At 37.2% G+C, this 27,323-nt stretch overlaps 1 protein-coding gene across 1 annotated transcript; it reads left to right on the top strand.

Moving 5' to 3' along the window:
- The first annotated feature begins 2,028 nt into the window (after positions 1-2,028).
- Positions 2,029-25,544, top strand: GUCY1B1 (guanylate cyclase 1 soluble subunit beta 1). The gene is made up of 12 exons (XM_016200312.2): positions 2,029-2,122; positions 3,580-3,698; positions 11,506-11,703; positions 12,976-13,206; positions 14,367-14,483; positions 15,398-15,531; positions 17,994-18,191; positions 20,511-20,748; positions 21,708-21,848; positions 22,375-22,529; positions 22,872-22,998; positions 24,354-25,544. The coding sequence occupies exons 2-12, from the start codon at positions 3,606-3,608 to the stop codon at positions 24,375-24,377; spliced, it is 1,656 nt and encodes a 551-aa protein (XP_016055798.1). The 5' UTR covers positions 2,029-2,122; positions 3,580-3,605; the 3' UTR covers positions 24,378-25,544.
- The last annotated feature ends 1,779 nt before the right edge of the window (positions 25,545-27,323 follow it).

Below are 27,323 nucleotides of genomic sequence, written 5' to 3'. Positions count from 1 at the left end.
GAAGGACACAGGGCTTTTAAGGACTCTCTCCATCCCACCTGGACCTAAGACATGCCACGATCTGGACCTGTCCCCTTGAGCACACACTGGTTTCACAGCCACGAGCAGCTGCTGTGATGGCATGGCTTCCGAGGGAGAGAAAGCGGTTGTCACTCTAAGTGGCCAGCCTTGGCAGTATTTAAAGGAGCTATTTCAAGCTACTGTTTTGAAAGTTTACCTAGTAATAGCGGCTAGTTTCTCTTGTATTCTCCTGGCAGTGTACAAGGACTTAGAAGAATTGGATTGGGAGTCAGAGATTGATATCCAAGCTCCAGGTATTTTTGTGAATTTAACATCGGAAAAGACGTCTGAGAATTTGTCATTTCTCTCCGACAGCTGACAATATTTTGAACAATGGATTTCCCTTCCCCTTTGGATATGAGTTTGAGAAAAATTACTCAAATCCTATCAAAATGAATATATGTATACAATCATGACAACTGTTTAAAATTACTACAATGTCCTTTCATTGATACTGTGTATATTTTGAGCTACTGTATTTAATAAGCTAAGGATATGTTAGAAGATGTCAGTCCACTTGGCACTCGCACTTTAATGTCTTTAAAACACAGCCCTTATTCCCCTGTCCACCTCCAACAGCCTTTCCCAATTCAGCTCCTGGTGACAACATCTATCCAGATGCTCAGGCCCAAACCTCAGTGTCATCTTCATGTCCTGTCCTCTCACACCCTGTATCCAGTCCATCTACAGACCATGTTGAGTTTGCCTTCAGAATACACCCAAATACGGACCACTTCCCACTCCCTCTACTGCTTCTGTCGCCAGCATTTCTCTCCAGAGTGCTGGCAATAGTCCTCTAACCCGTCCGCTTGCTCTGTCCTAGACCCCTTGGTCCATTCTCAATGCAGCAGAAGGATGGATCCCTTTAGCCAGGTCAGCTAGTCTCAGTGCTTAGATGACAAGTGCTAGGACCCTCCACCTTTTTCAAGTCAATGCGAGTCATCCCGGTGTCCAACCTCATGTTACCTCTCTGATCCGTTCCCTTACGGCTGCTCTGCCCGCCTCTGTTCCAGCCTCAGTGGCCTCCTCTGTTCCTCCAGCTCCCCAGGCTGCTCCCATCCAGCCCTTTGCACATGCTCTTGCCTCGGCTCTGGGCCCACAACACCCATCCCAGGTGGCTCTTGACTCACTCACAGGGCTCCTTCCAGACTTCCACTCAGTGAGGCTACTCAGCGAGGCTTCCAGCTGTTGGACACGAGCTCCTTATCCCAGTGCCCCTCTTTATTTTTCTCCAAACAACTTACCATTACATATGTTACTTAGGAGTTTTATGCCCCTTCTGTCTCCTCTCCTGGAATACGTGTGTTCCGAGAGGTCAGGTATTTTTTATTTTATTTTACTAAACACATATTCCCAGTCCTAGAACAATGCCGGGCATGTATAGAGAGTAAACAAATATTTGCTTACTATTTATTAAACCAAAAGTTATTTCTTGATTGTACTTAATATCAGGTGTTGTATTGGGTGTTAAAGTACTAATATAAATGTTAGCCCTGCTAGTATATACTTACCTAGATCCTTTTAATTTGGAGGTGGGGAATGTGAAATCATTTCCTCTTAATCCCTAGACTTTTAAGTATAGCACATTGATTTAAACACATTTGCCAAAAACAAATTCTGTTTCAGATATAAAACCTTTGTTTCAGGGGTGGGGAATGTTTTTTTCTGCCAAGAGCCGTTTGGGTATTTATAACATCATTCACTGACCATACAAAATTATCAGCTTAAAAATTAGCCTGCTGTATTTGGTCAAACATTTAATTAACTCACCCCTAATGTGGTGGCTGGAACTGCTTCTCTCTGGCGAGGCCTAAGCAGGGCCAGACCAAATGATTTCTAGGGTCATATAGGGCCCTCGGGCCCCATGTTCCCCATCCCTGGTTTATACGATCATTGTAACTATAGTATCTATCCTTTTATTCCAGCTTTTTCCCATCTCTTTCTCTATTTTTGTTTTCCAGAAAAGAGGCGCAATTAGATGAAGAAGGACAGTTTCTTGTCAGAATAATATATGATGATTCGAAAACTTATGATTTGGTTGCTGCTGCAAGCAAAGTACTCAGTAAGTTGAATATGACTTTCCTTCTTTGGCCAAGTTACACATAGAAATCCAAAGGAATGATTGTCCAAGATCGCATTGTAGAGTGCTGTAGGTTGTGCATTGCACAACCCCGGCGACGAGGACATTTACGTATAAATGTTAGGCTTAGGTTGTCTGAGTCCCTGTGTTTCCTTTTACAAACTCTTTAGAGAATAGAGGAACTCTCTGCACCTCCCCACAGAAAACCACGTGTTGGGGAAGAAAAACATTTATTCTTAATGTAATAAGTTAATAATGTAACAACATGATGTCCACAGCACTGCAATTACACAGGTGTAGCCTGCAGAAAATATTATTCCCAGGTCTCCGTTGTAGTAAGTTTTGTTAGCCGTTGGTCAAACAAACGGGAAACATCTCTATCGGGCAAAACTCATGCAAAGAAGGCGAAGTTAAAAAAAAAAGCTTGATGAAAAAAGTCTTTCTCAAAGTAGTGTCTCTTATTCTTAGAGTGCTTAATTTATAACTAGGCTACAGTTTGGATAGAATAGAAAGAAGCATTTTCGCTTTGTCAAATGTAACTAGAAGAGCAAATACTATCTACTGCAGAATACAAGAATTACAAAGAAAAAGGGTAAATTGTTAATAATAAGAAGAAATATATCCAATCTTGCAATCGAAATTGAAATGAATATGACATTTTTTTCATACAAATTTGTCAATTTTTAAAAAATATCTAGTGTAGTCAAGGATAGAGTTTAAAAAGAAATCATACACTTAAAAAAAAATGTTCAAACCTTTAGGAATTTTTCCTAGGGAAATTATTCAATTTATTTGCGTTAAGATTTATGTGTGCTTTCACTTCACAGTTACTTATAGTATCAAAACTTGGAAAAGCCTACATTTTGAATAAGGGGATTGATTAAATAAATTGTTGCATCTCTGTGTTGTTAAGAGAGATAGTGATTAAAATTGATATTACAGGAAAAAATCTTAAAGTTTTAAGAAATAATAGTAATTAGATATAAATAGAAAAGCAGGATATTAGAGTACATACTATATGTAACCAACTTATTAATATGTATATTTAGATAAAGAAAAATCATTTTGCCCCAAAATAATATCATGTGCATTCTGGATGATTTTCAAGATCTTCCTGTATTTTTCAGAAAAACAATTCTATTTTAAATATACATTTTAAAAATCTAAAAATTAATTAACTGGTTTGTCATGGAAGCTGAGAAACTGATTGCTTTGATACTAGGCTACAAATTTATACTATTAACATGGTAATATGTTGTCTTCTCAGATTTCATTTTATTGTCCTTGCCAGAAATTTTTCATGTGATATATATTCACTAAGCATGAAAATTGAGGATATTTAACTCTTTTTTATTGTGTACTTATTTTTATTCTTCCCATAACAATAGTCTACCTATAACATGTTTTGTTTTTGTTATTATCTCAAACCTATAAAACAGATCTCAATGCTGGAGAAATCCTCCAAATGTTTGGGAAGATGTTTTTTGTCTTTTGTCAAGAATCCGGTTATGATACAATCTTGCGCGTCCTGGGATCTAATGTCAGAGAATTCCTACAGGTAAGCAGTTTGAGGTCTTGTTAAAAGTCTGATTTCTTGATTCTTAGACATAGATTCTAGGCACCCTTTGGTTCAGCCAGCTGGATGAGAGTATCTTGCTGCTGAAATGGAATCATAGTGACATTTTTTCCAATTCACATAAAATAATAGTTATTTAGAAGATCTTGAATACATTTTAGCATTTTTGCTTCATATTTTTCCTTTAACTTTTGGTTGCTATAAATATGCAAGTTGTAAATTAATGTTCTTTGAAAAACTCATCATGGCCTATTGTCTGTTCAACTGCCTTTTAAAAATAGTTTTATGTGCTAGTAGTTGTGGTTTTATGATTTATAACGTGGTTTGTGTGTGTGTGTGTGTGTGTGTGTGTGTGTGTGTCTGTGTGTAAAATATTCCTAATTTGTACAGCATAATTAAATAGTTGGTATCTACGACATTCTACCTGGAGCTTATTGCTCAAGAAAAAACACCCTGGCTTTCAGGTGCTCTGCCACCAAGGCAAATTGTAGAACCATCACTCTGAGTTACATATTAATGACTCTACTACACAGAGGAAAATAACAGACCTTGCAAAGTCAGTATCAGGAACAGATAAATAATGGCACCAAATGCCTTTGTCTTATATTCTTGTTAAAATTACCTTACAAGTTTTTTCACTAGTGAAGTATACATTCGATGAAAGACTATTTTTGGATTGTCTGTCCTATTTTAAGCACAGGCCATTTCTGAGACCTTCTTCTTGATGTGTTAATGTTGAAAATTATGTAGTTGTTTGTAAGGGATATTTCCAAACTGACTGCTGAGAGCCAGGTCCTGCTGGAAAATGATGTCAGCGCAATAGTAGCTGAACCGGAGCCCAGTTTTGAGGGAATGTAAACGACTTCCAATCCAGCTGCATTATTGATTCAACAGCCAAAATAAGAACTTTGGTGTTTAATCAAAATGTCTGTTGTTTACACAGTGACATTTTTCTTATAAACTTAAAACAGCATTAAATCAAGATGGAAACTGGTTTGCAGTCCCCCGCCACGGATTTACCTAACTACTGGTGTCCAAAAAAGCTGCCACATCCAAATGGAGTGGCTGCCAGGAGATGCGTAAATTAAACTTGAACAGGCTGCTTTAAATGAATGATGTTAGATGGATTAAAGTGTGATATTTTAAAGTATTTTGAGACTTTGGATTTTCGAATACATGTTCCATTTTTTTTAATACTGTCACCTTATCAACAAAGTCTGAACTTGCATTTTCTCTGTCTTAATTGCATCTTTCTCTCAAGGGCCACATCTACATAGCAAACTAAGTGTTCAGATAGGTTTATAAATTGTTTTTGTTTTACTTGACTCCTGGTGACCACCTGCTAGGGTTATAGTGGTTCAGTGAGAGAGCAAGCAGCCTCTGGGTGTGTTTTTCTGGGTTCTAGAAGCTGCACTATTCCGATAGGATAGCCACTAGCCACCTGGGGCTGACCTTTGAGAGTTCTACCACTTTTCTTCATTTCTCCTACACTTGTGTGGGAGAGTATACCATTATCTGGAGATTGGATGACTTCCCTCCCTCTCTCATGACTCCTCCAATCTCTTCTCCTTTCTATGACTCCAGTGATTTTTCTGAGATGCAAAATACAAATATATCTCATCATATATATATATATATATATATATATACATTTTTTTTTTTTTGCCTAAACCCTTCAATGATTTCCCATTGCTCATTGGGAAATGTCAAAAATAGTTAGAATGATTGAAACTACTTATAGTCCCTATTCATTCTGTCTGCCTTTTCCTCTCCCAAAGCTGAGCCAAAGATAATTTTTTTTTATTTTAATCTTGCTCTCTTCATCCTCTGAGCTTTTGCATCTGCTCTCTCCTTTTTCTGGAACACTGTTCATGCTCCTTTTCACCTAGATAAATTCTGTTTATCCTGCTGGTCTAATTGCTTCTTCTGGAAAGACTTTTCTTCTCTCTTCAGTCTCTACACTCCCCCAGCTTGGGTCACTGGCATGTCTCATGTTTTCATTGCACATTTGTTTTCCCAGCCATAGTTCTCACATTGTATTATCATTTCCTGTTTGTTGGGTTGGAATATAAACTTCATGAGATCATGTAAAGTCTCTTAATGATGGTATCTCCACAAATGCAATCTGTTTATCTGGGAATGAATGAATATCTTTTTTTTATTTTTATTTTTAAATGAGGATTTGCTGTTTGTGTAAAAATAGGAAGCACATACGTCCATATCTCAAAATTAATGTTTTATTAAGAATAACAAAAACCCCTTTTGGGTGAAACTATATAACTTTATTTAGAGATGACTAAAAGTTTGAATGCAGAGAAATAGCCACATACTAGACTGATTTCCTTGAGTCAGAAGCTTTGAGTATTGGCTGTATTTGATAAGATAATACATGGCCTTTGGGAATGGAACCCAAGTCAGTCCACAGCAGGGCTACCAACTCATTTTTAGTAGGGTTCGTTATTATAACATTATATATTCTTTACCTCCCCAGTGATTTTCCAGAGGTAAAATGAAATTAAAATGAGCATCGAAAGCTGCCAGGTTGACTATTGAAAAATAAATGAGCAATATGCAATCTTAGAGTCAGGATTTAAATTATGGGCCTGCTTATGTATGCATAGAAATCTCAGTTTGAATAATGTTACGAATACTCTATCATAGTTTGCTGGAAACACTGGCTCGTTCAGCGGGCAGTTTCCCCCATTCCCTCAATTCATATACGTGGGAGATCGTCGGCCAGTGCCTCAGTTCAGCCTGCAGTGGGATTTCCAATCATGACAACTCCAGGTTTTGGCCTCCAGAACACAACATTGTGCTTTGGCCAGCCCACCAGGAGCAATCTGGGGTTGATGACCCATCTAAAATCCTTAAATGTTTGTGTAAAGTGTTATTTTGGGAAATATGAGGATTTTCCTGAACAGCTGTGAAATTCTAATACTTCCCTAAATTATTTATAATATCTCTTAGGAAAAAAAAAAAGCACCATTCATTTTATTTTTAACTTCTGAATTTCCAAAGGACCTGTTTTCAAAATGCCAATTTCTGTAACCTGCAATTTTAAAATTGACAAGTGAGGACTTTTAAAGGAAGATTTAGAGTTGCAACACTGTTTTCTCTTTGAATAACTGGTATACATTTTCAGTTTTACAAAATATCGACTGTCAAATATAGTATTATATAAGTGGAATTTTTTAAAAACATGAGTTTAAGAGCTATAGCATAAGTGAAATATTTTACACAGGTAATTCTATAACTATTGGCCTCTTTTCTTTAAAGTATTTCTCTTGAGAGGATGGTAATGATAACGTTGTGCAATTTAAACGTGCTACCATCTAAGTAATTTTAGTGACTGGTATAATTTCTTTGTAAATTGGGCCTTGCATTGTTTCTTTTAGAAAAAGATTTTCTGTGTCTTTTCAGTTGGAGGGGCTGTTTCTCAAGGAGCAGCTCCCAGGAGAAAAGGCAGGAAGAGTAGCATTAAAGTGTGAACTTCCTCGCTCTGATCTCTTGCCACTCACACCCTGGCCTTGCTACTTACCATTCTGTGGGGCTGGGTTTTCCGCTTTATTTAGGTCTTGCTTGTTTAAATTCTTCATATGCAAATTCTAAAATAACTTATTCCCTAAAAAACTTAAAATGTTTCTCAAATTACGTGACTCTCATAAATAAATGCTGGCGTTGGTCTCGTTTTTCAGAAGTGCGAGGAGCGAAAAGCAAGGAAATTGTTGTGCCCTATTCTTTCTTTTAAAAAAAAGGGAGGTTTACATGGACTGATTTTTAAGATTTCTTCCAGATCGAAACTTCAGTAATGTTCTCAAAAAGCACAGACATCTCCCTCTTTCCCATCCTCTCGGGAAAGGATCCTTAGAGATTGAAACATCTCTCTGTCTCAGAACTTTCAAGGAGAGGCCTTACTCCTCCTATTTACGTGGATTTGGGGGATTTTTAATTTAAAAAAATCCCTGGAAGCAGGAAAAAAGTAGTAGTTCACGTCTAGAAATTTTGCCTCTGTAATTATGCATGAGCTCGTTTTTGCCATGCATATCACAAAGAAAATTTGCATTTATGTCGAAACATTCCAAGATCTTAAAAAATATAGAACTTCAGGGTGTTTCCGCAAAGGAATGGCAGATTCTCTTTTGTTTCCTAAATCTGTAGGGTGTGCTAAATGGAGAACTGCAGTGCAGTTCCCCAGGATGCCAGCCCTAGGTTTTCTTCTGCAAATGTAGTGCTAGGTGACAAGCAGGACTCCTGAGAAAAAGTACATTCGTTTTCCTTTGGAAAAACTAGGAAAATTATATCAGAACATTAAGAAATAGAATGAAAACCTCAGAGTAACGTTTCGGCATCTTGTGGCAAAATAGATAGTGGACCTGCTCCCTATGCCTTCCCTGTTTCTTAATTTCATAAAGCTGAGAAGCATGAAGGGAAAGCATATTTGAGGTTTCCTTGATTGACTCTGGAATCTGCTGGTGCTGGAATATATGTGTTTACTTTTTCCCTTATATTCAATGTGTATACTTCTTTGCAGTGTGTGTACTTTTTCCTTTGTATGCCTGTGTTGATGGGCATATTTAGAAATAAAAGAGTACTGGTTTTAATATGGAACTCTTGTGTTGTCCAGAATACTTTTCTGCAACCATATGGATGAGTAGCTAGCTTTGTACAGAAGATATTATAAAATGTCATCAAGGATTTCTCTTGCTGTTTTGAGAATCCTTTTTGTGGCCTTTGAGGTGGCTGCTAATGATGATAGTCTACGAAGAAGGCACATTTCTAGCAATCGAAATGCACTTGAATAAGAAAAATTTAATTTTTAATCACGAATTCCATTTCTCCTATTAGACAGGCTATAGTAATCACGTTACTGTTGAAAGAGTAAAACCAAGTAAGGAAAGCTGTAACTTAAGAAATCCCGAGAGTGTTTTTATGTTAGATGCTATCTAAAGAAAATCAATATTACAGTAAGTGGTGTTAAAGCTTTCATGCTGCAGGAAAGCACTTTACTTGTCCATTTAATTAATAGTTAAATTCCATAAAACAGTGAGTCTCTGGAGAGTCTGTTACCACAAAGACTAAAGATGTATATTCTGACTTCAGATGTTTTGCTTTCCCATGTGCTTTGAGGTGATAAATTTAAGCAACATGTTATTAGCAACATTAATAGCTTTATTTAAATTAAAATGGCTCAGCATTTAGGGTGAAGTGTTTATCTTTTTTCATTTAAACTTTTTTAAATTGATTTTTTTAGAGAGGGAGAGAAACACTGACTGACTGTTCCACTTATTTATGCATTCATTGGATACTTCTTGTATGTGCTCAGACTGGAGGTTGAATCCACAACCTTGGTGTATCTCGACGACGCTCTAATCTCCTGGCTACCCCGCCAGGACTGAAGTGCCTGTCTCCTTGTGACTCATGACATAGCTGCATGTAGAAATGTGCTAGTATAATATGACGCAAGGTGAAAATAGATGAGTATGGAAGTGATATAGGCATGTTGACTCATGATAGAAATGCCTTGTAGAGGAAAAATTGAAAAAATATTATTAAAATACATATTTCAAATTATTGGTTGACTCATTTATTTCCTTTAAAATGGACAACACAGTAGCTGGGCCTGACGACATTAGGTAATTACTTAAATGCAGCAACATTAGGTAATTACTTAAATGCAGCAAGAAGCTCAATTTTGACTTTGTGGGGAATGGAGATCAGTATAAAACTCTTTTGGTCATTTTTCTTTTCTCACCGGATTTTCTCTCATTACATTTTTGCAACATCAGCAGGAGTGTCAGGGGTCTGGGAGGGTTGTGAAGATCAGCGTTCACGTCTTCCCTTCTCAGAAAAGAATTCCCCTGAGAAGAACTTGTCACGGGAAGAACCCTTCATACTACTCAACCAAGTAAAATAGTTTGGGAACTCAAGCGGCTTATAGTTTATAAGCTTCCAGTACTTCGTGTCTGACATACTGGATTTCTTTTACGTGACAATAGCAGCCTCTACAGGCCATGGGGATGAATTGATGTTTTTGCTAAGAAAAGGACTGACCTGATTTTAACAGGTGTCGTTTTGGGGAAGAAAATAAAACGCACTATGCATAAAGGCATTTCAGAAAGAAACCAGATTCACTCAGTTGAGGAGACTATCAAAAGGTTTATTCGAATCAGAATGTCAACCTGTACTACCTAACTCAGGTCTCATCTTTCCTCTGAAATCTTTGGATCCCATTTTCCCAGTCTGAGTTCTTGGGTCCTTTATTGATGCCTCGAAAGCCACTCTGCACATTTTTTCTGTGGAATAGACCGTGCACTGCTTTAAGTCGGGGTCCCTGTCATGCAGATTCGCATGCCATCCTGTACCCTGCCCCCAGCCTCCACCACGCGAGTGCACATGTAACGCACATGGGATACACTGCAGCGAGAGTGAACGCTTGAGTGGAGGGGACAGAAAATCAAGCCATGGTTCCATCGGTGCCCTGGCGGAGAGTTTCTCAAATTCGGGCCCCCATGGACCTGCCTCATCTTCACTCCAGTTTTTTTCCTGGTATCTTACCAGATACTCCGGTTTCCCTAAACTGGCCTCTTTGTGACATTTGGAACAAGAACCACAGTTCGATTTTGGCTCATCTCTAGCACTTTCTTTTCAGGCGCATTCTTTTAGGCTCATGGCGTTCTGAAATAGTTTTGTTTTTCACATTCTCTTTAACAATAATCACCGGTTATTGGTAGATTACTAATTGCTTAGTGTATTCCTTTTTATTGCTATCGCAAGCGTTAAGTGCTTAAAATGACACACATTTGCTATCCTATAGTTTTGTAGGTTGGACATTTATAACAGGGTCTCACTGGACTGTAATCAAGGTGCCAGTAGGGCTGTTTCATTACGTAGGCTCTAGGGCATAATCGTTTCCTTGCTCGCTCAGGTGTTGACAGAATTCAATTCCATGTGTAATAAGGCTGAGGACCCAGTTTCCTTGCTGGTCATCAGCTGGGGCAGCCCTAAGGTCCTGGAGGCCTCTCTCCATTCTTGCACATATGTCTCCTACATCTCAGAACCTGGAACCAAGTATCATTTCCTTCTCATGCCACTATCTCTTTGACTCTATATCATTGCAGTTTTCTCTCCCTATAACCAGGAAAGGGCCTTGGCTTTTAAGGACTCAGTCACTCATATAATTAGCTGGGTCCACCAGGGTCATCCAGGACAATCTTCCCAACTCAAGACCCATAACCTTAATCCCATCTGCAAAATCTATTTTGCTATGAGAGGTGATGGGGGCACCATTATTTTGATTACTGTACCTGGGGTGTGCTAAGTATTTTATATACATCATTTTAGTTACCTTCATTTTATCAGAAGAAATCAAGTCTTGGAAAAATTGGGTAAACTGGCTATGCTACCATGAAATGACAGTCATGCATATATAGCTGCCCCAAACCTATAAATATGTGCATCTTTGCTTTAGCCCATAACTGTGTTTCTTTTTTCTGCTTCAGGAATACTTTTTATAGTCAGTCCACTTGTTTATTTATTCTTTCTTAAAATGTATTAACTATTAATAGCCACAGATGTTTGTCTTAATTACTCTACTTGAGTTTCAAGTTGTCTGTGGTTCTTGCCTTACAGCTATCTGAGCGCAGCAAGGGAAGGATGTGCTGTGTGAATGTTTGTTGGACTGATCTGCCGACTAAGCTCAGATTGAACCTTGTGTCTCTGTCTCGCTTTCCGGAGGCCACTGCCATTGTGGCAGCATTATTTACGCATCACCATTTCCTCTTTATTGCAGAACCTGGATGCTCTGCATGACCACCTTGCTACTATCTACCCAGGGATGCGTGCGCCTTCCTTTAGGTGCACAGATGCAGAGAAGGGCAAAGGACTCATTCTGCACTACTACTCAGAGAGGGAAGGGCTTCAGGATATTGTCATTGGAATCATTAAAACGGTCGCTCAACAAATCCATGGCACAGAAATCGACATGAAGGTAATGATCAGTAATGGAGACACCTCTAAACAGAGATGACAGTAGAATATTAAAAATGATTCTCAGTGAATTTGCCTGTAATTACTGCAGCTGGTGGACCCCACCAGAGACATATATAAGCCATAGCACTGGCAATACCAGAAATCTATATTTGGCCTTGGAATGCAAGGATATACAGGAATACAAGCTATTTTTTTCCTTGTGGCAGCAGATTTTTTTTTTAATACATTGCTTAAGGCTCCATAAAATTTAGTGAGCACACGCTAGCTGGAAAGCAGGAAAATATGTGACTGGCTAAGCTGTGTCCTTCAGAATATTAAAAAAAACCCAGATAACATGGACAGTCAAATTCTATAACGTAAAATAATTATATATATATTATATAATAATAATAATAATATAAAATTAGATATTATTTTACCATTGTTTCTTTGTGGATTTTTTTGTCCCTGAAATATCATTGGAATATCTCATTTTGCGAACTAAAAGTTGTTTTTGTTTTTTTTTAAATTACATTACTTGGTGAAAGAAGCCAGCCCTCATACTTTAAAAACGTGTTGCTATTGATAATAGACTGTTGGTTTTAAGTGATAATTTCAAGGTATTAATACAATAATTGTGGAATAAAGAGAACCATCACTTTTCTATATTTTAATCTAGATAGTCTCTCCCAGCCAGCTGCTTTTTGTGTGCTCAGCATATTCAAGGCAAAGAGCCATTTTTCAGTGGCCCAAATTTGAGAAATGTTATTGGGGAGGGGGATAGCCTATTTCCGCCTTATTTTCTTTTTCATGTATCTTACCCAACTTGGTATTTTAATTTTATATACTTGCCAAATGATGGATAAAAAATGACATTGCAAGTATTTTTGAATGTGTAACTCTATTCTTTTATTCGTTTCGGTAAATATTATTTTAAACGTGAAATAGTACTACTCGTATGGTTTGTAGGTCATTCGCTCTAGAAGTGTGCCTGGCTGAGGGGGGTAAGCCCACCGGATAAGACTGCTTTTCTTCCAGTTCCACCAAAGCCTGCGCAGGCTAACGGATGCCAGATTTGCAATTTTATTGTGAATAATTATTCCGTCTTCCAGTTTCACAAATAAATGTCCAGACACCGTTTTCTATTTTAAGCATGTGTAGTATTTGCGTATGTTAAAGTTTAACAATCAGCCCTCTAAATACAGTTCTCAGGCGCTGTACTTAGGGTTTTTTTTTTTTAAAGCTAATTGAAATGCAGATCATTAAGGCATTTTCCCCCGTTGGCATCCAGGTTATTCAGCAAAGAAACGAAGAATGTGATCATACTCAGTTTTTAATTGAAGAAAAAGAATCGAAGGAAGAGGATTTCTATGAAGATCTGGACAGATTTGAAGAAAATGGTACCCAGGAATCACGCATCAGCCCCTACACCTTCTGCAAAGCTTTTCCTTTTCACATCATATTTGACCGGGACCTAGTGGTCACCCAGTGTGGCAATGCCATATACAGAGTGCTTCCCCAGGTAAATGACGTCACACTTCCTTAGGGGCTGAGACAAAAGGCCAAAAAGAGCTTTGGTTACATGCGATCACTTATCCATTTAACCGTTTCACTGTGTATTAGGTGCTGTGCAGCACATCGTATATCACGTAAGTTGTTTAAATGTGAGCATAGTGTATTTAAGCATAAGGCTACTCTTCCTACAACAGGTATTTTTAAAACACAGAAACGGTAAGTGGGAATGGTCTACTTTTTTAAAATGAGAAAATGGGTAATTTTCTAGTAACAATGAACTTTCACTTGTTTATTCATTGAATAAATATTCATTGGCTATCTACTATCTTAAAATAGCTTTCAAAATCAACATTTGACACTTTGAGGGAAAGTAATGGAATTTAAAAAACGCTGACAATGACAGAATATATGGGGCTTAGTAGAAAAAGCACCAAAGGACAACAGTTGGGGCAGGGAGATGATGAGAGTCCACCTTTGATTGGCATTATTGAAACCCATTTGTAAAATTCTTCCTTTCTACTCTACCAACTTTCAGAATTGTACATGACATGTATCCAGGGACACTCTTTACTTGTAATTAGAGACTTGATAATTCAGGATTAGCCCAAATAGGATCAGGCATAAACTTACAAGTCTGGAAGCCTGGGCTCTTACGCTGGCTCTGCCTCTCCCTCATTGTATGACCTGAAGTGTGTTACTTGGCCTCTCTCTGCCTGTTTCCCCTTCGTTGTAATATGAGGATAGAGAGCAAAGGAAGAACATTTACACTAGTCCCTTACACATTATAAGCAATCAATAACTGTTTCGTATTATTATTATTAACCATCTCTTGATAAACTTTGCCTTGATATTTAAATTTCATTTTAAGCTATTGGCATTTAACACCTCATGCTACATTTTAAAAGATAAGTTTCTATTCTTTTTTTCTTTGAAAATACTTCTCATATTTCTATTACCTTATATTTGAATATTAGTCATCTGAATCCATATTAGGTTTTATGTTCATGACACTATTTGATTTCCATTTAATCAATGAGTTGCATAGGTCAAGATATGAGTCCATAGTTGAGGTAACTTTCCTACAAAATAATGTATAATTGAGCTGGTTTAGTCTAATAATATCAAATAAAAATTGTTTTAAATAATTAAGTGTTCTTTTCTTTTTAGCTCCAGCCTGGCAATTGCAGCCTTTTGTCTGTCTTCTCTCTGGTTCGTCCTCATATTGACATTAGTTTCCATGGGATCCTTTCACACATTAATACAGTTTTCGTATTGAGAAGCAAGGTAATTAAGATATTGTCTTATTAAATGTGAGTAAGTAAGGTGTGTTACATTCTAGAAGTGTTCTGTGACTTTCTAAGATGGAGGAGGTATAGTGAAATCAAAAGCAAACCTCAAAGGCAGTCTTATTTCAAAGGCAATATTATTGATTTTTTGTTTGCCTGAGGGGCAATGGGACTCTGTCATCTGATCAGAAGTAACAAAATTAAGTGTTGAGAATGCCTCTCTGGGACAACCCAGTTTCACATATTAAACCAACATCATTTATTCCCTGTATAGCTACAATGTCCTATTTTAGAAATCACAAGAACTGATAAAGATTCTTTTTAAAAAAACTTCACCCACTTCCTTAAAGTGTCTATTAATCTTGGTTCCATTCTGGTGAGTAGAGAAGAGTGATAAAATACTCATTTGGTTGATAATTTAGGTAGTACCCAGATCTCACAGTTCCTGTCTTTGGGATTGAGAGAGCAAAGATGCCCTGGAGCACACACGTCATCCTTCCTGCAGCCCTTCCAAAGGTCCTGTGTACACGTACTTTATGTATTTGGAGCTATTTCCAGTTGCTCTGTCAATGCAGGAGAGGCTTGCCTTATTCTTTGATAAGACCTGGTATTGTATGCTGTAGCCATACTGGAAAATCAGAAATAATCATAGAAGCTGTAAATAAATTTCTAAACAGTAGCACAGTTACTGCCTTTCTGCACGCAGAGACAGTTCAGTTGTTTGCAGTGTTTGTAAGGGAGCCACTGTGCTTACGCCCTGGCAGAGCTCTGGTGAAATGCCCTCCCTTGTCCTAATTGGTGCACTTAGTCTCCTTTATGGTTTGGAGGGAAATGAGGTTTGTGTGTCCTTTTTGCTGAATTGTCAGGTAGTGAGAAAGGCACTAGTTAATGGTTATGTCTTGCATTTTCAAGGAAGGATTGTTGGATGTAGAGAAATTAGAATGTGAAGATGAACTGACTGGGACTGAGATCAGCTGCTTACGTCTCAAAGGTCAAATGATCTACTTACCTGAAGCAGATAGCATACTTTTTCTGTGTTCACCAAGGTAATAATTTTTAGATTAATTATAATGGATATAAGTACCCATTTTTAGCTAACAAAGGAATCCAATGGCATTTATTCAATCATGTGTACATATTCTGAAGTGTAATTCAATTTTACAACTCTTGTAGGATACTTCTCTATAACAAAGATGTCATTTAACATTCGTAATAAGCTTGGAAGAATCATGTATTCTGTTTTATTTGCCACGTCTCAAACAATTTTCTGAGTGTTTATGCCATTAGATAATCCTATAGCTAATCTGCAGTTAGCTAATTCTATAGATTGTACCTTCCAAAGGGGTATCATGTGGAAAAATAATTCTAAAAGCACAAATAATGGGTATTTTTGGTACCAAAAAATGCCTTTAAAATTGTTTCTGGATTTGAATTATTTTATATTTAAGATATTTAGCTACTTTAATACAGATACACTACTGAAACTATATTGTTAAGTTGAAATTTATGTCATTTGTAATAAGATTCAGAGAGAAATAAAACTGTGGGTTGGTGTTTTCTCATTTTGATAAAGTATTTTACTAAAAGCTGCATGGGAATTCAGAATACAAAAACAAATTAAAATTGGCGTGCTGGTGGGTTGTTGGCTGAAATTTTTATTTAAAGTCTACCATGATCATTTTTCATTTAAAGATATTGTCAAAATTTCTGAAAATTCTAATGAACTTTGTAACAATTTCTTTTAATATATTAATATAGTATTAAAGACTATGTAAGAGTAATGATGATTTTTCCCCCTGAGAATATATACCATGAAAATAAAACGACATAATTAGGGAATATAAACTCTTTATATTTTCTTATTAATAACTTGCATTGGTCTAATTACATATTCATCTGCTGTCAATAGTGTTTTTTTCCTTCTGCCTCTTTCCAAGTAAAGCTTCAGTAGACTGAGTGCTTCTCAATAAGGACAGTTTCTATTCATGGTGACAAAGGTTTCTATGGAGACAGAAGCGGAAAATTTGGAGTCTGTTAGCTACCATATGCAGAAATCGGTCACGTAGTGACACCTTTACAGACTGTTATGTGGTACCAGTCCGTGTGTGTAGAAAGATTTATGTATACTCACATTGAATAAAAAAAGAGATCAACTGAGAGCAGTTTTACTTTTAAAATAATTTCAAGATAATTGAAATTTAGAAAAAATGTAGATGGTTTATTAAAATAATAAAAAAGTTTTAAGGAAACATAATTTGATTAAGTTTTCTAACTCAATCTGAGTATTCATAACCAATCAGTTTTATTTTAAGCTTATAATCCTTTTTTCGATGCTCATGGTCAGGCCTTTTATACTATTTAGCAGATGATAGTGCCTCTTTCCAGAGAGGTCTGTTTCTGCAAGTGAAGTTTAACTTACATATCCATTTTAACAAAATCTAAAGAGACCGTGTGCTTCATTACTAAACTATTTGATCATTTTATGCTTCTATATCAGCATGCTAATTTTTGCTTTGATTCATGGACATTTCTGGTGAGAATGTATGATAGGGAGACATTTTAGTAATCTATAATTCTTTGGTGAAATCTCAACTCAGTTATGTAATTTTTGAGAAATTATTGTGAATGCAACTACTTTGCATTTAAAGAATTCAAACCAATAATATAACCTTAAGACATTTTAACCAAAGAATAATTTTTTTTAAATAAACTTTTAAAAAGCTACCTTTCATTTACCAGGTCTTCACTGAATCAATAAATACTATGTTTTTCTAAAAATGACTTAAGTTGCATGGATGCATAAAATTCAGCAAGCTTATATACTGTTTCAAATAAATGAGAAAATTAGTCAAAGAAAAGAAGAGGAGATGATCGGGCCTCTTTCCAGAGAGGTCTATTTCTGCAAGTGAGCTTTAACTTAAAAATTAGAGTCAGAAGTAAAAGTAGAATATGAAATACATGTCAGAAACTCATAAATACATAAAGTGCTTGTGGAAGATGCGTCATAAATCTTGTTGTAAACTTTTAATCCTCGTGTCTAAAAGGGAAAAGCAACCAGTTACAAGAGTCACAGAATCCATCAGGAAGAAATGAACTAGTTTCTTGGAAGAAACGAGAAACAGATATCCCCGTTAAAGAGAGTAAAGATTACTTTTTTTTTTTTAAATCTCTTGATAACGAGGAAAAAACTGATAATAAATCACAGCCCTGTGTTAAATACCTGATCGCGTTTCATAGGGCAGCTTTCTACATTATCTATTTAGGCTGGTAGCATCAAAAAGTGCAATTTGGCAAAAATGCATTTTAAGCTCACTTCTCTTTGGTAGATTTTGAAATTGCTAGAAGAATGAAGCACATTCTTTGTATGATTCTCCATTTTTCCCCACTTCAGCCTGAGAAGCTTTAGAATGGTAGGAGATGGCAGGATTATACTCCCTGTCAGTAATCAAGGCTGGGAGTATCATGTGGATGAGTTGGAGTGATTTTGCCTCATTTCTCTGTATAACAGTGTGATGAATCTGGACGATTTGACAAGGAGAGGCCTGTATCTCAGTGACATCCCTCTGCACGATGCCACACGTGACCTTGTTCTTTTGGGAGAACAATTCAGAGAGGAATACAAACTGACCCAGGAACTGGAAATCCTGACGGACAGACTGCAGCTCACCTTACGGGCACTGGAAGATGAAAAGAAAAAGACAGACACGTAAGCCTGTCACTGTGCATGGAGTTTAGGCATTGAACACTGTGACTCTACTATAATGAAGATTAATCATCAGACCAAAGAGGCATGGGAGCCATGTTAGCTCTGGAGTAGTAGATAAACTCTTCCACATCACTTAAAATGAAATTATGCATACAGAAATAAATCAGCCTTAATGCTGGTGGGAATATGTCTTCTGTTTTTACAAACCAAGCTGAATGAATAAATGCCAATACATCTTTCTGAAAATCATTAGAGTAATTCAAATGCTTAAAATCCAGCAATCTATTCATTCTCTCCTTTATACAAGACATATGTTCTGAGCATCCTCTGTGTGCCAGGGTCTGGCCAAGTTCTGAGGGTTACATTGAGCACTGAACTTACACTTGGCCATTGCATTTTAAAAGATTTCTTTTCTTGGGCTGATCTTATTTCAGGACTTGGCTGATATAAATCTGACAGATTGTAGTGTCATCTGTAACGAAAACAAATGCATCTGTAAAGAAAAACATTAGCCAAAAAATCAAAGTATAAAGCTATTATCATTTTTCTGTGAATGGTAGATTAAATTATGAAATCTTGGGCAAGTAACATTAAAGTAATGGTTCATTTTCAAGTAATTCATTGAATACACGTCATGAATACTACTAAGCCTTGTTTGCATATATTCATTAATGGCACTAAGTCACTGATGTTCATAAGATATTTTACCCAGGGCCTTTTGTGTTCATTTTTAATGTTTATATAACAGGAAGGTATCCTGTTGGAGAATTGAACTCCTCTGTCTTACTTTCATAAGAGCTATTTCTGTTTATCTGAGTACCCAGAATCTTGGTAACATCACCACTTTCTATACTTTTCTTGCATTGATATATATGTAGTTGCCTGGGGATGGCTTCTGTGTCCATACATGAACACGTCAGGTAACTACTTATTGATGCCATGGATGAAATAGAGAATGCCATTTAATGCCTGTCTTTATCCATAGCTGCTTAACCCATTGTCTTGGCCCTTGTGTAATGAAGGTGAAAGCTATGTTTAATTTTTTGAGACCACGTGGCTTTCCTCACAGTCTTAAACTGAACCCCTTAATCTATTCATGTCTTTTGAAAATTTCAGACAGTATATGGGGCAGGCAGTTCAAATTCCTTCCACTACTTGAAAAACCACTCACACTGTATGTTTTGCTGGTATGTGGTACAACTTTTTCCATGAAAAATACCACCTCTTGTGGAGCTCATAAGACAGTCCTTAAGATGAAAGTTCAAAGTCATACGTGTTTGTATGCTTTGGCTGTTATATTAGAAAACTACCTAGGCTTTGTTGTTTGTTTCTTTTTTTAGTAGACATTTGTTTCTCAAGGTGGTTTAATTATAAACCCTTTACTGTTTCTTTTCTTTAAAGCCAAGTAGTTCTACTGTTCACATTTAATATTCAAATATAGCTTTAAGATATTTTATGAAATTTTCTCTGTTTGAAAGTAAAAAATGAAAGATAGGAAATTCTAACGCTAAGAAAAATAATGAGAGCTCAGCTCCATGTTGTACATTAAATGTAGCACATTATGCTCTCTGACTACAGAGAAGAGAAAGGGAGGAGGCTTCACTTTCCCCTCTGAGCCCTCAAGCCCAGAGCCCCTGTGTCTCCCTGGCTTCTGCTTCTCTCCTTGGAAATCCATCCGTGGTCACCCTTCTCCTGCTGTGTTTACCACACCTGCCCCCTCAGCACTGTCCCTCAGGCTGTTGCAGTAGTCTCAATATTGACTAGAGGAACAGAATATTTTCTTGTATAGACCAAGGGCCACCTGTCTTACCAGTTTCTTCCACAGAAGAGAGGGCATGAATGAGGCTGCAGAGAAACCTGCTTCTTTCAGGGCTGCTTTACAACAATTGAAATCAGTTCCTCATTCCGGAGAGCAAACCTGTTCCTGGTGTTGTGCTAGTCGTATGGTGTTTTCAGGACTGGTAATGACAACTCCATACTATGAATATCATGACAGCAGGGTCAGAATACAGTACTGAAAAGGAAAACTGACTTTTCTTTGTTTGCTCTAGGGTTTACTTGCCTTATTTTGATTTGGTTTGAATTGGCTTGGCCTTGGGGAATTTTATGCAATTAAAACAAATGATTTATACTCCCTATATGTCTTGTTTTTACTTCTAAATATGGCTAATATTTGATACTAGTTCTAGAGGTGGTCCTGTAAGAATCCAGGCCTTTACAGTGCAAATGACACTGATGTTTTTAGGAAATGGTCAGTAGAAGCACTAAACCTCTTCCCAGCGCTTCTTACCATGGCTTTTTCCTAATCCCACTAAACAGGCTGCTATACTCTGTCCTTCCTCCATCCGTCGCCAATGAGCTGAGACACAAGCGTCCCGTTCCTGCTAAAAGATATGACAATGTGACCATCCTCTTCAGTGGCATTGTGGGCTTCAATGCTTTCTGTAGCAAGCATGCATCTGGGGAAGGGGCCATGAAGATTGTCAACCTTCTCAACGACCTCTACACCAGATTTGACACACTGACTGATTCCCGGAAAAATCCATTTGTGTATAAGGCAAGTCCCAACAATATCACCATACAGTGCTGTTCAGACCCTGCACCCCAGGGGTACTGCAGTCATTCCTCTGACTGTAGCCTTGGTATATAGTAAACCTCCATGTATTCAATATTTATCATTATCTTAAATAATCACCTCTTGCTGTAAAACATTCTCTTTCTTGTGAACAAAATGAATGGAGCAGGTGATTCCCTAGTTAAAATGAAATGTTCAGCAGCTTTTTTGCACTACATTAACAAATCTGAGCACACATAATATAAACATAGCATTGGTTTTAGAGACATTCTTACTAAAATATATAAATTCATAAGGTAAAGAAGTCATGGAGCGTGAGAAGGGTGCTGGAATTTTAGATAACATCAACTTGAAGATAAACATTCCTAAGGCATTTCTGCCCTGGGTTTCAATGAGAAGCAATTGTAATATTGGGAAAACGAAGTCATTGAAATATTGCTTCATAAAGGAAAGATTAACTGAACCATCCTCAGGCATCTGGAGTAATATAAGTGACATGAGAACTATTTATGTTATAGTCGTTTTCTGAGGTACAGTGCAAATCATAAAAATAAGTGGTTAATGACCATGATAAATCATTGAACTTCAGGCAGTGGCTCTTGTGCCATTAAGCCATCACTGTTTTGAGGGAAAATAAGGCAATACATTGTTCTACTGAATTATAAGGATATTTTATAATAGTGAGAAACTAGGAATTACATGAAGAAAGATAATGCTGTGTCTACACCTGCCTGTAATCAAAGACCTCAAATGTTATGTGTGTAAATTTCAAATTATTACAAAGTTTCATGTTGCTGGAGCTAGAATTTTTAGAGAACTAAGTGGGAGGAGAGATTAAAGTTATTGATAGCCTTGGACAAATACTTTTTGTATAGGGCCAGCAAATGGAACAGTCCTGTTTATGCTTACCAATAAATACCTAAATATATGTGCTTCGTTAGGTGGAGACTGTTGGTGATAAGTACATGACCGTGAGCGGCTTACCAGAGCCCTGCATCCACCACGCACGATCCATTTGCCACCTGGCCTTGGACATGATGGAAATTGCTGGCCAGGTTCAAGTAGATGGTGAATCTGTTCAGGTTAGTAAATAAAATAGATATTACAATAGTGGTAGTAGACCTCTGTAGATAACCGGTTCATATTCTTGACCAGGCAATCATTAATTATGTACAAGGAAGGGCATCTTCACAACAAAGACTGAAATATTTTTAAAAATCCATTGTATTACATTTTTTTATAGAGATGGCAAATCTCTCCACCTACCTGAAATTACTTAGTCTGACCCATGAGCAAAAAGTCATGAGAATGAGATAATACCTCCTGTCTCTTCTTGTTTTTTTTTTGTTTTGTTTTGTAAATCTCTTTCCTGCGTCTCATGTAAGTTGCCAGATTCACATCTCTGAAATCTTAAGACTTTGGAAAAGGAATGTTTATCTTGGAAGATATATTTTGTGAGGGTTTTGATTTTGTCTGTTATACACTTGGAGTTTTTCTAGGGAATTTTATGATTTTTGTACACTGAGTGCACTATTCTGTAATGTAAAATAAGCAAATATTAGTGTGTTAGTGATTAAAGTTACTGAAGCGAAGCTGTCATTTCCGCAGATAACAATAGGGATACACACTGGCGAGGTAGTCACGGGGGTCATAGGACAGCGGATGCCTCGTTACTGTCTTTTCGGGAATACTGTCAACCTCACAAGCAGAACAGAAACCACTGGAGAAAAAGGAAAAATAAATGTGTCTGAATATACATACAGGTAAGAGAACACATCTTAGCATTTACTGTTTCGAAAGGAACATGTCTGTTTGCATGTGGTTTCACTCTCCGAGTGACTTTGTTACCTTTAAGCAGTTATCACCTTCACTCTTAGGATTATTTATTTTGTATTTGAGAGGATTGTGTCATTATTTCCACTTTAAATGATTTCACGCCATGTCAGAAATTCCTAATATGATCATTGTTCTAAAAGCTTGAGTTACCTTTAAATACAACTTTACTGGGTGTCCTTGCTGTCTCTATTTATAACTTTGGTACATGTCACTTTCTCCATGCAACCATTTTCCATAATTCTCTCCCTACTCTCTGTCGCATCTTGCAGATGTCTTATGACACCAGAAAATTCAGATCCGCAGTTCCATTTGGAGCACAGAGGCCCAGTGTCCATGAAGGGCAAAAAAGAACCAATGCAAGTTTGGTTTCTATCCAGAAAAAACACAGGGACAGAGGTATGACTAATCAGAGCCTAATTTTTTTTTTTTTCAAGACAGTTTATAAATATGGAGAGCTTATCATAATCACTGAAAATATGTTTTATTTGAAGAGTTCTCACTTCCAGAAATGAACTTTTAAGTAAAGCAGCAGAAATACTGTACCATTAATAAGCCAGTTAGAATAATAAATACTTCTTAACCAATACTTGATGGTTTTACTGGCTTTTGAAATTAAAACCAAAAGCACTGGATGGAGAGGACCTGATTTTTTGTTCTTCCTCTGTAATCTGGCTCAAACACTACTGAGGTGGCTGGGCTGAGAGGAGACTCCCCCGGCCTTGTTCCCTCAACTGTTCTGAGATCACCATCAGAGTTTCTTTTTTTTTTTTAAATCCTCACCTGAGGATATTTTTTCCATTGCTTTTCAGAGAGGGTGGAAGGGAGAGAGAGAGAAACATCGATGTGAAAGAGACACATTGATTGGTTGCCTCCCTCTCGCATGCCAACCTAGGCAGGGGTCAAGCCTGCAACCCAGGTATGTGCCCTTGGCCGGAATCGAACCTAGGACCCTTCAGTCCATGGGCCGACGCTCTAACCACTGAGCCAGGGTGGCTAGGGCCATCAGAGTTTCTTAACCATGAAGCTTTAGATTCTTCTAAGGGCCAAGCTGTCTCCCTGTGGAGTGTTTTGGGATCTTTGACAATCCTGGTCCCCTGTGCGTTTTTCCTAGAGAGGAGTGATTTATAATTTTCCAGAATCTAAATGATTTAGTAAGGAGGCTTTGGGTTCGTGCTGGCACTGTGGTTGTCCTCCAGCCAGAACCCATGTGCTAGAGTGGACCTCACAACACTGGCTTCCAAACTCCGCTCCCGTGACTGCCAGCGGGCTTGCACACACTGGGGTCGTGCCTGGCCTTTTTCCATTCACCATGTGTGGCATCAGAAACAGGTTTGAGACTTCGATCCTCTACTGATGTATTGGATCTTTAGAGGGGGTGAGACTACTTGATTACATTTCTTTTCCTGTATGTATACATTCCCAAAAAATTCTTTTAGAGTATACCAAGTCCTGAAAGGAATGTCAAGTTTTAAAATATTTATCTTTATCTTCTTTTAGCTGTTTTTACTTTAAATAATTTACTTCTAGGGTTGGCATGCTTACTGATGTTTTCTGAAAAGTGAGATTATACCTCAAGCGTTGGTCTTTGCAGTTGGGTGACCCTCTTTCACCCCGCATTGTGGTGGGAATGCCTTAGAAAAACCGTAGATATGAATGCAGTTCACCTTCTTGCAGAAAACAATTCTCTCGAGGGGTACTGTAAGCTTTATCATCACTGAAAACTAATCCCTCAACTCTTCCACTTTTCTAAGGAAACAAACCAGGATGGTAACTGAATCTTGGACTGTGGGAAGAGGAGGACTGAGATTAGGTTGCAGTTATCCCCTGGCAGACGGCAAGACTAGGAGCAATTCTTACCTGTGGATACAAATTCTTGTTTTGTCTTTTTCGGTTATCCCACGCCTTTCTCTTACGTGTCTCTTTCTCTACTCTTCTCATCTTTAGCTCTGCTTTTGACTCTTTCCAAGGTTTAATACATTATCTAAAGTTTGGCTTTAGATGTGGATGATATGCGCTTCATGTGTCTCCATAATCTACTACAAGTATTACTAAACATGGTAATTTGTAAGTAGTAGGCACCCAATAAATATTTGTTGCATTTAATTAAGTGAAACTAAACAGTATCTGGTCTTGTGTATACAGACCATGGTTTACCAAACGTGTTTTGTGCTCCATATATATGTATATGTATATTTTAATGACTATAACATATAACAAACTTTATATCATGATGGTGTATAGCATTATAGAAATCATTTTCTAAAGGAGTGAATTGTAAGTTTTAGGGGAAAAAGTGATTTATTTTCAGACTCTCAAAGTAAGAATTAACATATCATGCTGAGAAAATTGTGACTATTTTGAAGTATGTCAATTTCCCTTCAGAAATATAGAACACACGTTTCTGTTATTAAAATATTTGATTGCTCATTCAAATCACGTGGCTATTATAATTCCTCTAAAATGCTATCGTTTGTATTGTGTCCCTTGTATTAAGTCTCATTAACTACTCGCAGTGGGTGTAGAAAGCTGCACTGCTTCCTGTTGAGCTATCACATTAGCTTGGGATACATGTTAAGGACTCTAACCACTTCCGAGAATAAAGCTGGGACACTCTGTTAATCAGAGCCATCCCTGGCCTTTTAGTCCCAGAAATTAGCTTCTTTTTCTTAGCTTAGAAGAATGTGAATATATCCAGGGCACCATGTTCAGAAAACTTAATTTAATTATCACTACAATGCATTCCTATTGGAATAATTAGCCTGTTGTTCTTAAATGTCTCGATAATTTATTAATATGTATCTTTATAAAATATAGTGAAACTACTTTTGTGTAAAAATGTTTGTCTTTAAATTTAGCATTTCATATCAACACATCGATATATGTATAAATGTTTCATGTTAATGTGTAAAAGAATCTGCAATAAATTATTTTTTCCACTTGTATCTTGACAGTTTTTACTTCAACAAAAATGATACTAATGTTCTTTGTCATTTTATTAAAGCTACTTTTGTAAAAACATTTTATGATTTTACCTATTATAAACAAAATTAATTTAGACTCATTGCTGTTATAAAGTTTAATGGGTCTTTGTAGATAGGAATATTCTCAAATGCTATTTTCCCTTAGAACCAACAAATAACAGAAACAAGACTAGACTTGGCGAGGGGGATGGAGGAGGGAATACTCCAAGAAATATGCAATGACATCAGCTCTTGAAGTGCTCACAGGCTTTTAGGAATGAAAGACACATATGCAAATGGTAAAAGTATGTGATAGTCACAGTGATAAAACATACTCAAGATAACGGAAAGACTATATAGAGAATGAGACACAAGAGGGAGAGCAGGGTGGGCTGAGAATAGGAGACAGGGAGGCCAGGTGGATTTTAAGGCTTGATTTAAAGATGAATTAATGCCATGGAAGCAAGGATCTGCATCTCTGCTAGTAGCCGTGGATGAAAAAGGGGCCACATACTAAACCTGACAAGCTCAGGGGAGGCATGGCAGGCCTTAAAAACTCAGAGACTGAAAGTAACTACATAGGATGGTCTGAACATAAAAATTCCTAACTAAAGTAGATCATGGAGTGCAGTCACGGTTTAGGCCTGTAGCTTCTATCTTTATTTAAGTGAACCTGCCCTTTTGCATCTAAGATAACATGCCTTTGAAATGTCAGCAATCTCCTTTTCCAGATCCTCAGGGCACACCTGCCTCACAAGAGCAAGAGGCCAGAGAACCCTCATTGTTACTTGTTCCCTGAGTACCATCCGTATGCGCCGTAAATGTTAATTGTTAAGTATCCTGTACCCACAAATGTAAAAGAAGTATTTGTCTCTCCTTTTTACTTTTTTATCCAACCCCAGAGATTTCTCTGCTTTGCTTCCCCTTACTCTACCATCAGTGGATTTCATGTAACCCTCCTGAGTCTCCTTCTTTGATTCTAATGTATAAAACAAGCTGCAAAACTTCCATTCTCTGGAGTGTTTTCTCAATTCCTTGAGGTTTTCCTTCCTGGCAAGTGTTGTCATTTTGACTCGAATAAACTTGTGTTTCCTTAGGCTGGATGTTCTTTTGTCAGCAAAGCCTATACTCAGTGTCTCTAGTTTCCTGTTTAACCCTCATATGCAGCATGTATTCTCTGCATCCAGTTTGCTTTTCATGAGGTTATCTTCCTAATTTCTAAATTTAGGGAACACCAATCAGTCTGTTTCATTGGCTCTGATCACTACTTTATGCAGGCTTTAAAAAAACCTCTCTTTTTATTGTTTCTGTGAAATTCTTCCCTCAACATTTTTTCTTGGTATTTTAGAACATAAAGAAAAGTTAAAGGAGTTGTACAAGTACAACTATACACCTACCACTAGATTTTACAATTAAAAATGTACTGTATTCTGACAATTTCATTTTCTAGCTTTCTGTAGTCTCCTAGATTCAAAATTTTTTGAGATACAATTCACATACTATAAAATTCACTTGTTAAGGTGTCCAATTCAATGGTTTTAGTATATTCATAAAGTTGTACAACCATCTATTTGCAGAATATTTTCATCACCTCAAAATGACATCCTGTAAACATTAGCAGTCACTCCAAATTAACCCGTTCCCTTAGCCCCTGACATCCTCTAAGCTACTTTCTCTCCCTAACAATTTGCCTATTCTGAGCATATATTGTGATATTATAATTTATAATAAGAAATCACAATATACAGGGTGGGCAAAAGT

The sequence above is a fragment of the Miniopterus natalensis genome, chromosome 4 (assembly GCF_054644295.1).
Source record: "Miniopterus natalensis isolate mMinNat1 chromosome 4, mMinNat1.hap1, whole genome shotgun sequence".
NCBI classification, from domain to species: domain Eukaryota; kingdom Metazoa; phylum Chordata; class Mammalia; order Chiroptera; family Miniopteridae; genus Miniopterus; species Miniopterus natalensis.
The sequence above is the reverse complement of the archived record's forward strand: the minus strand, read 5'-3'. Positions and strand labels throughout refer to the sequence as shown.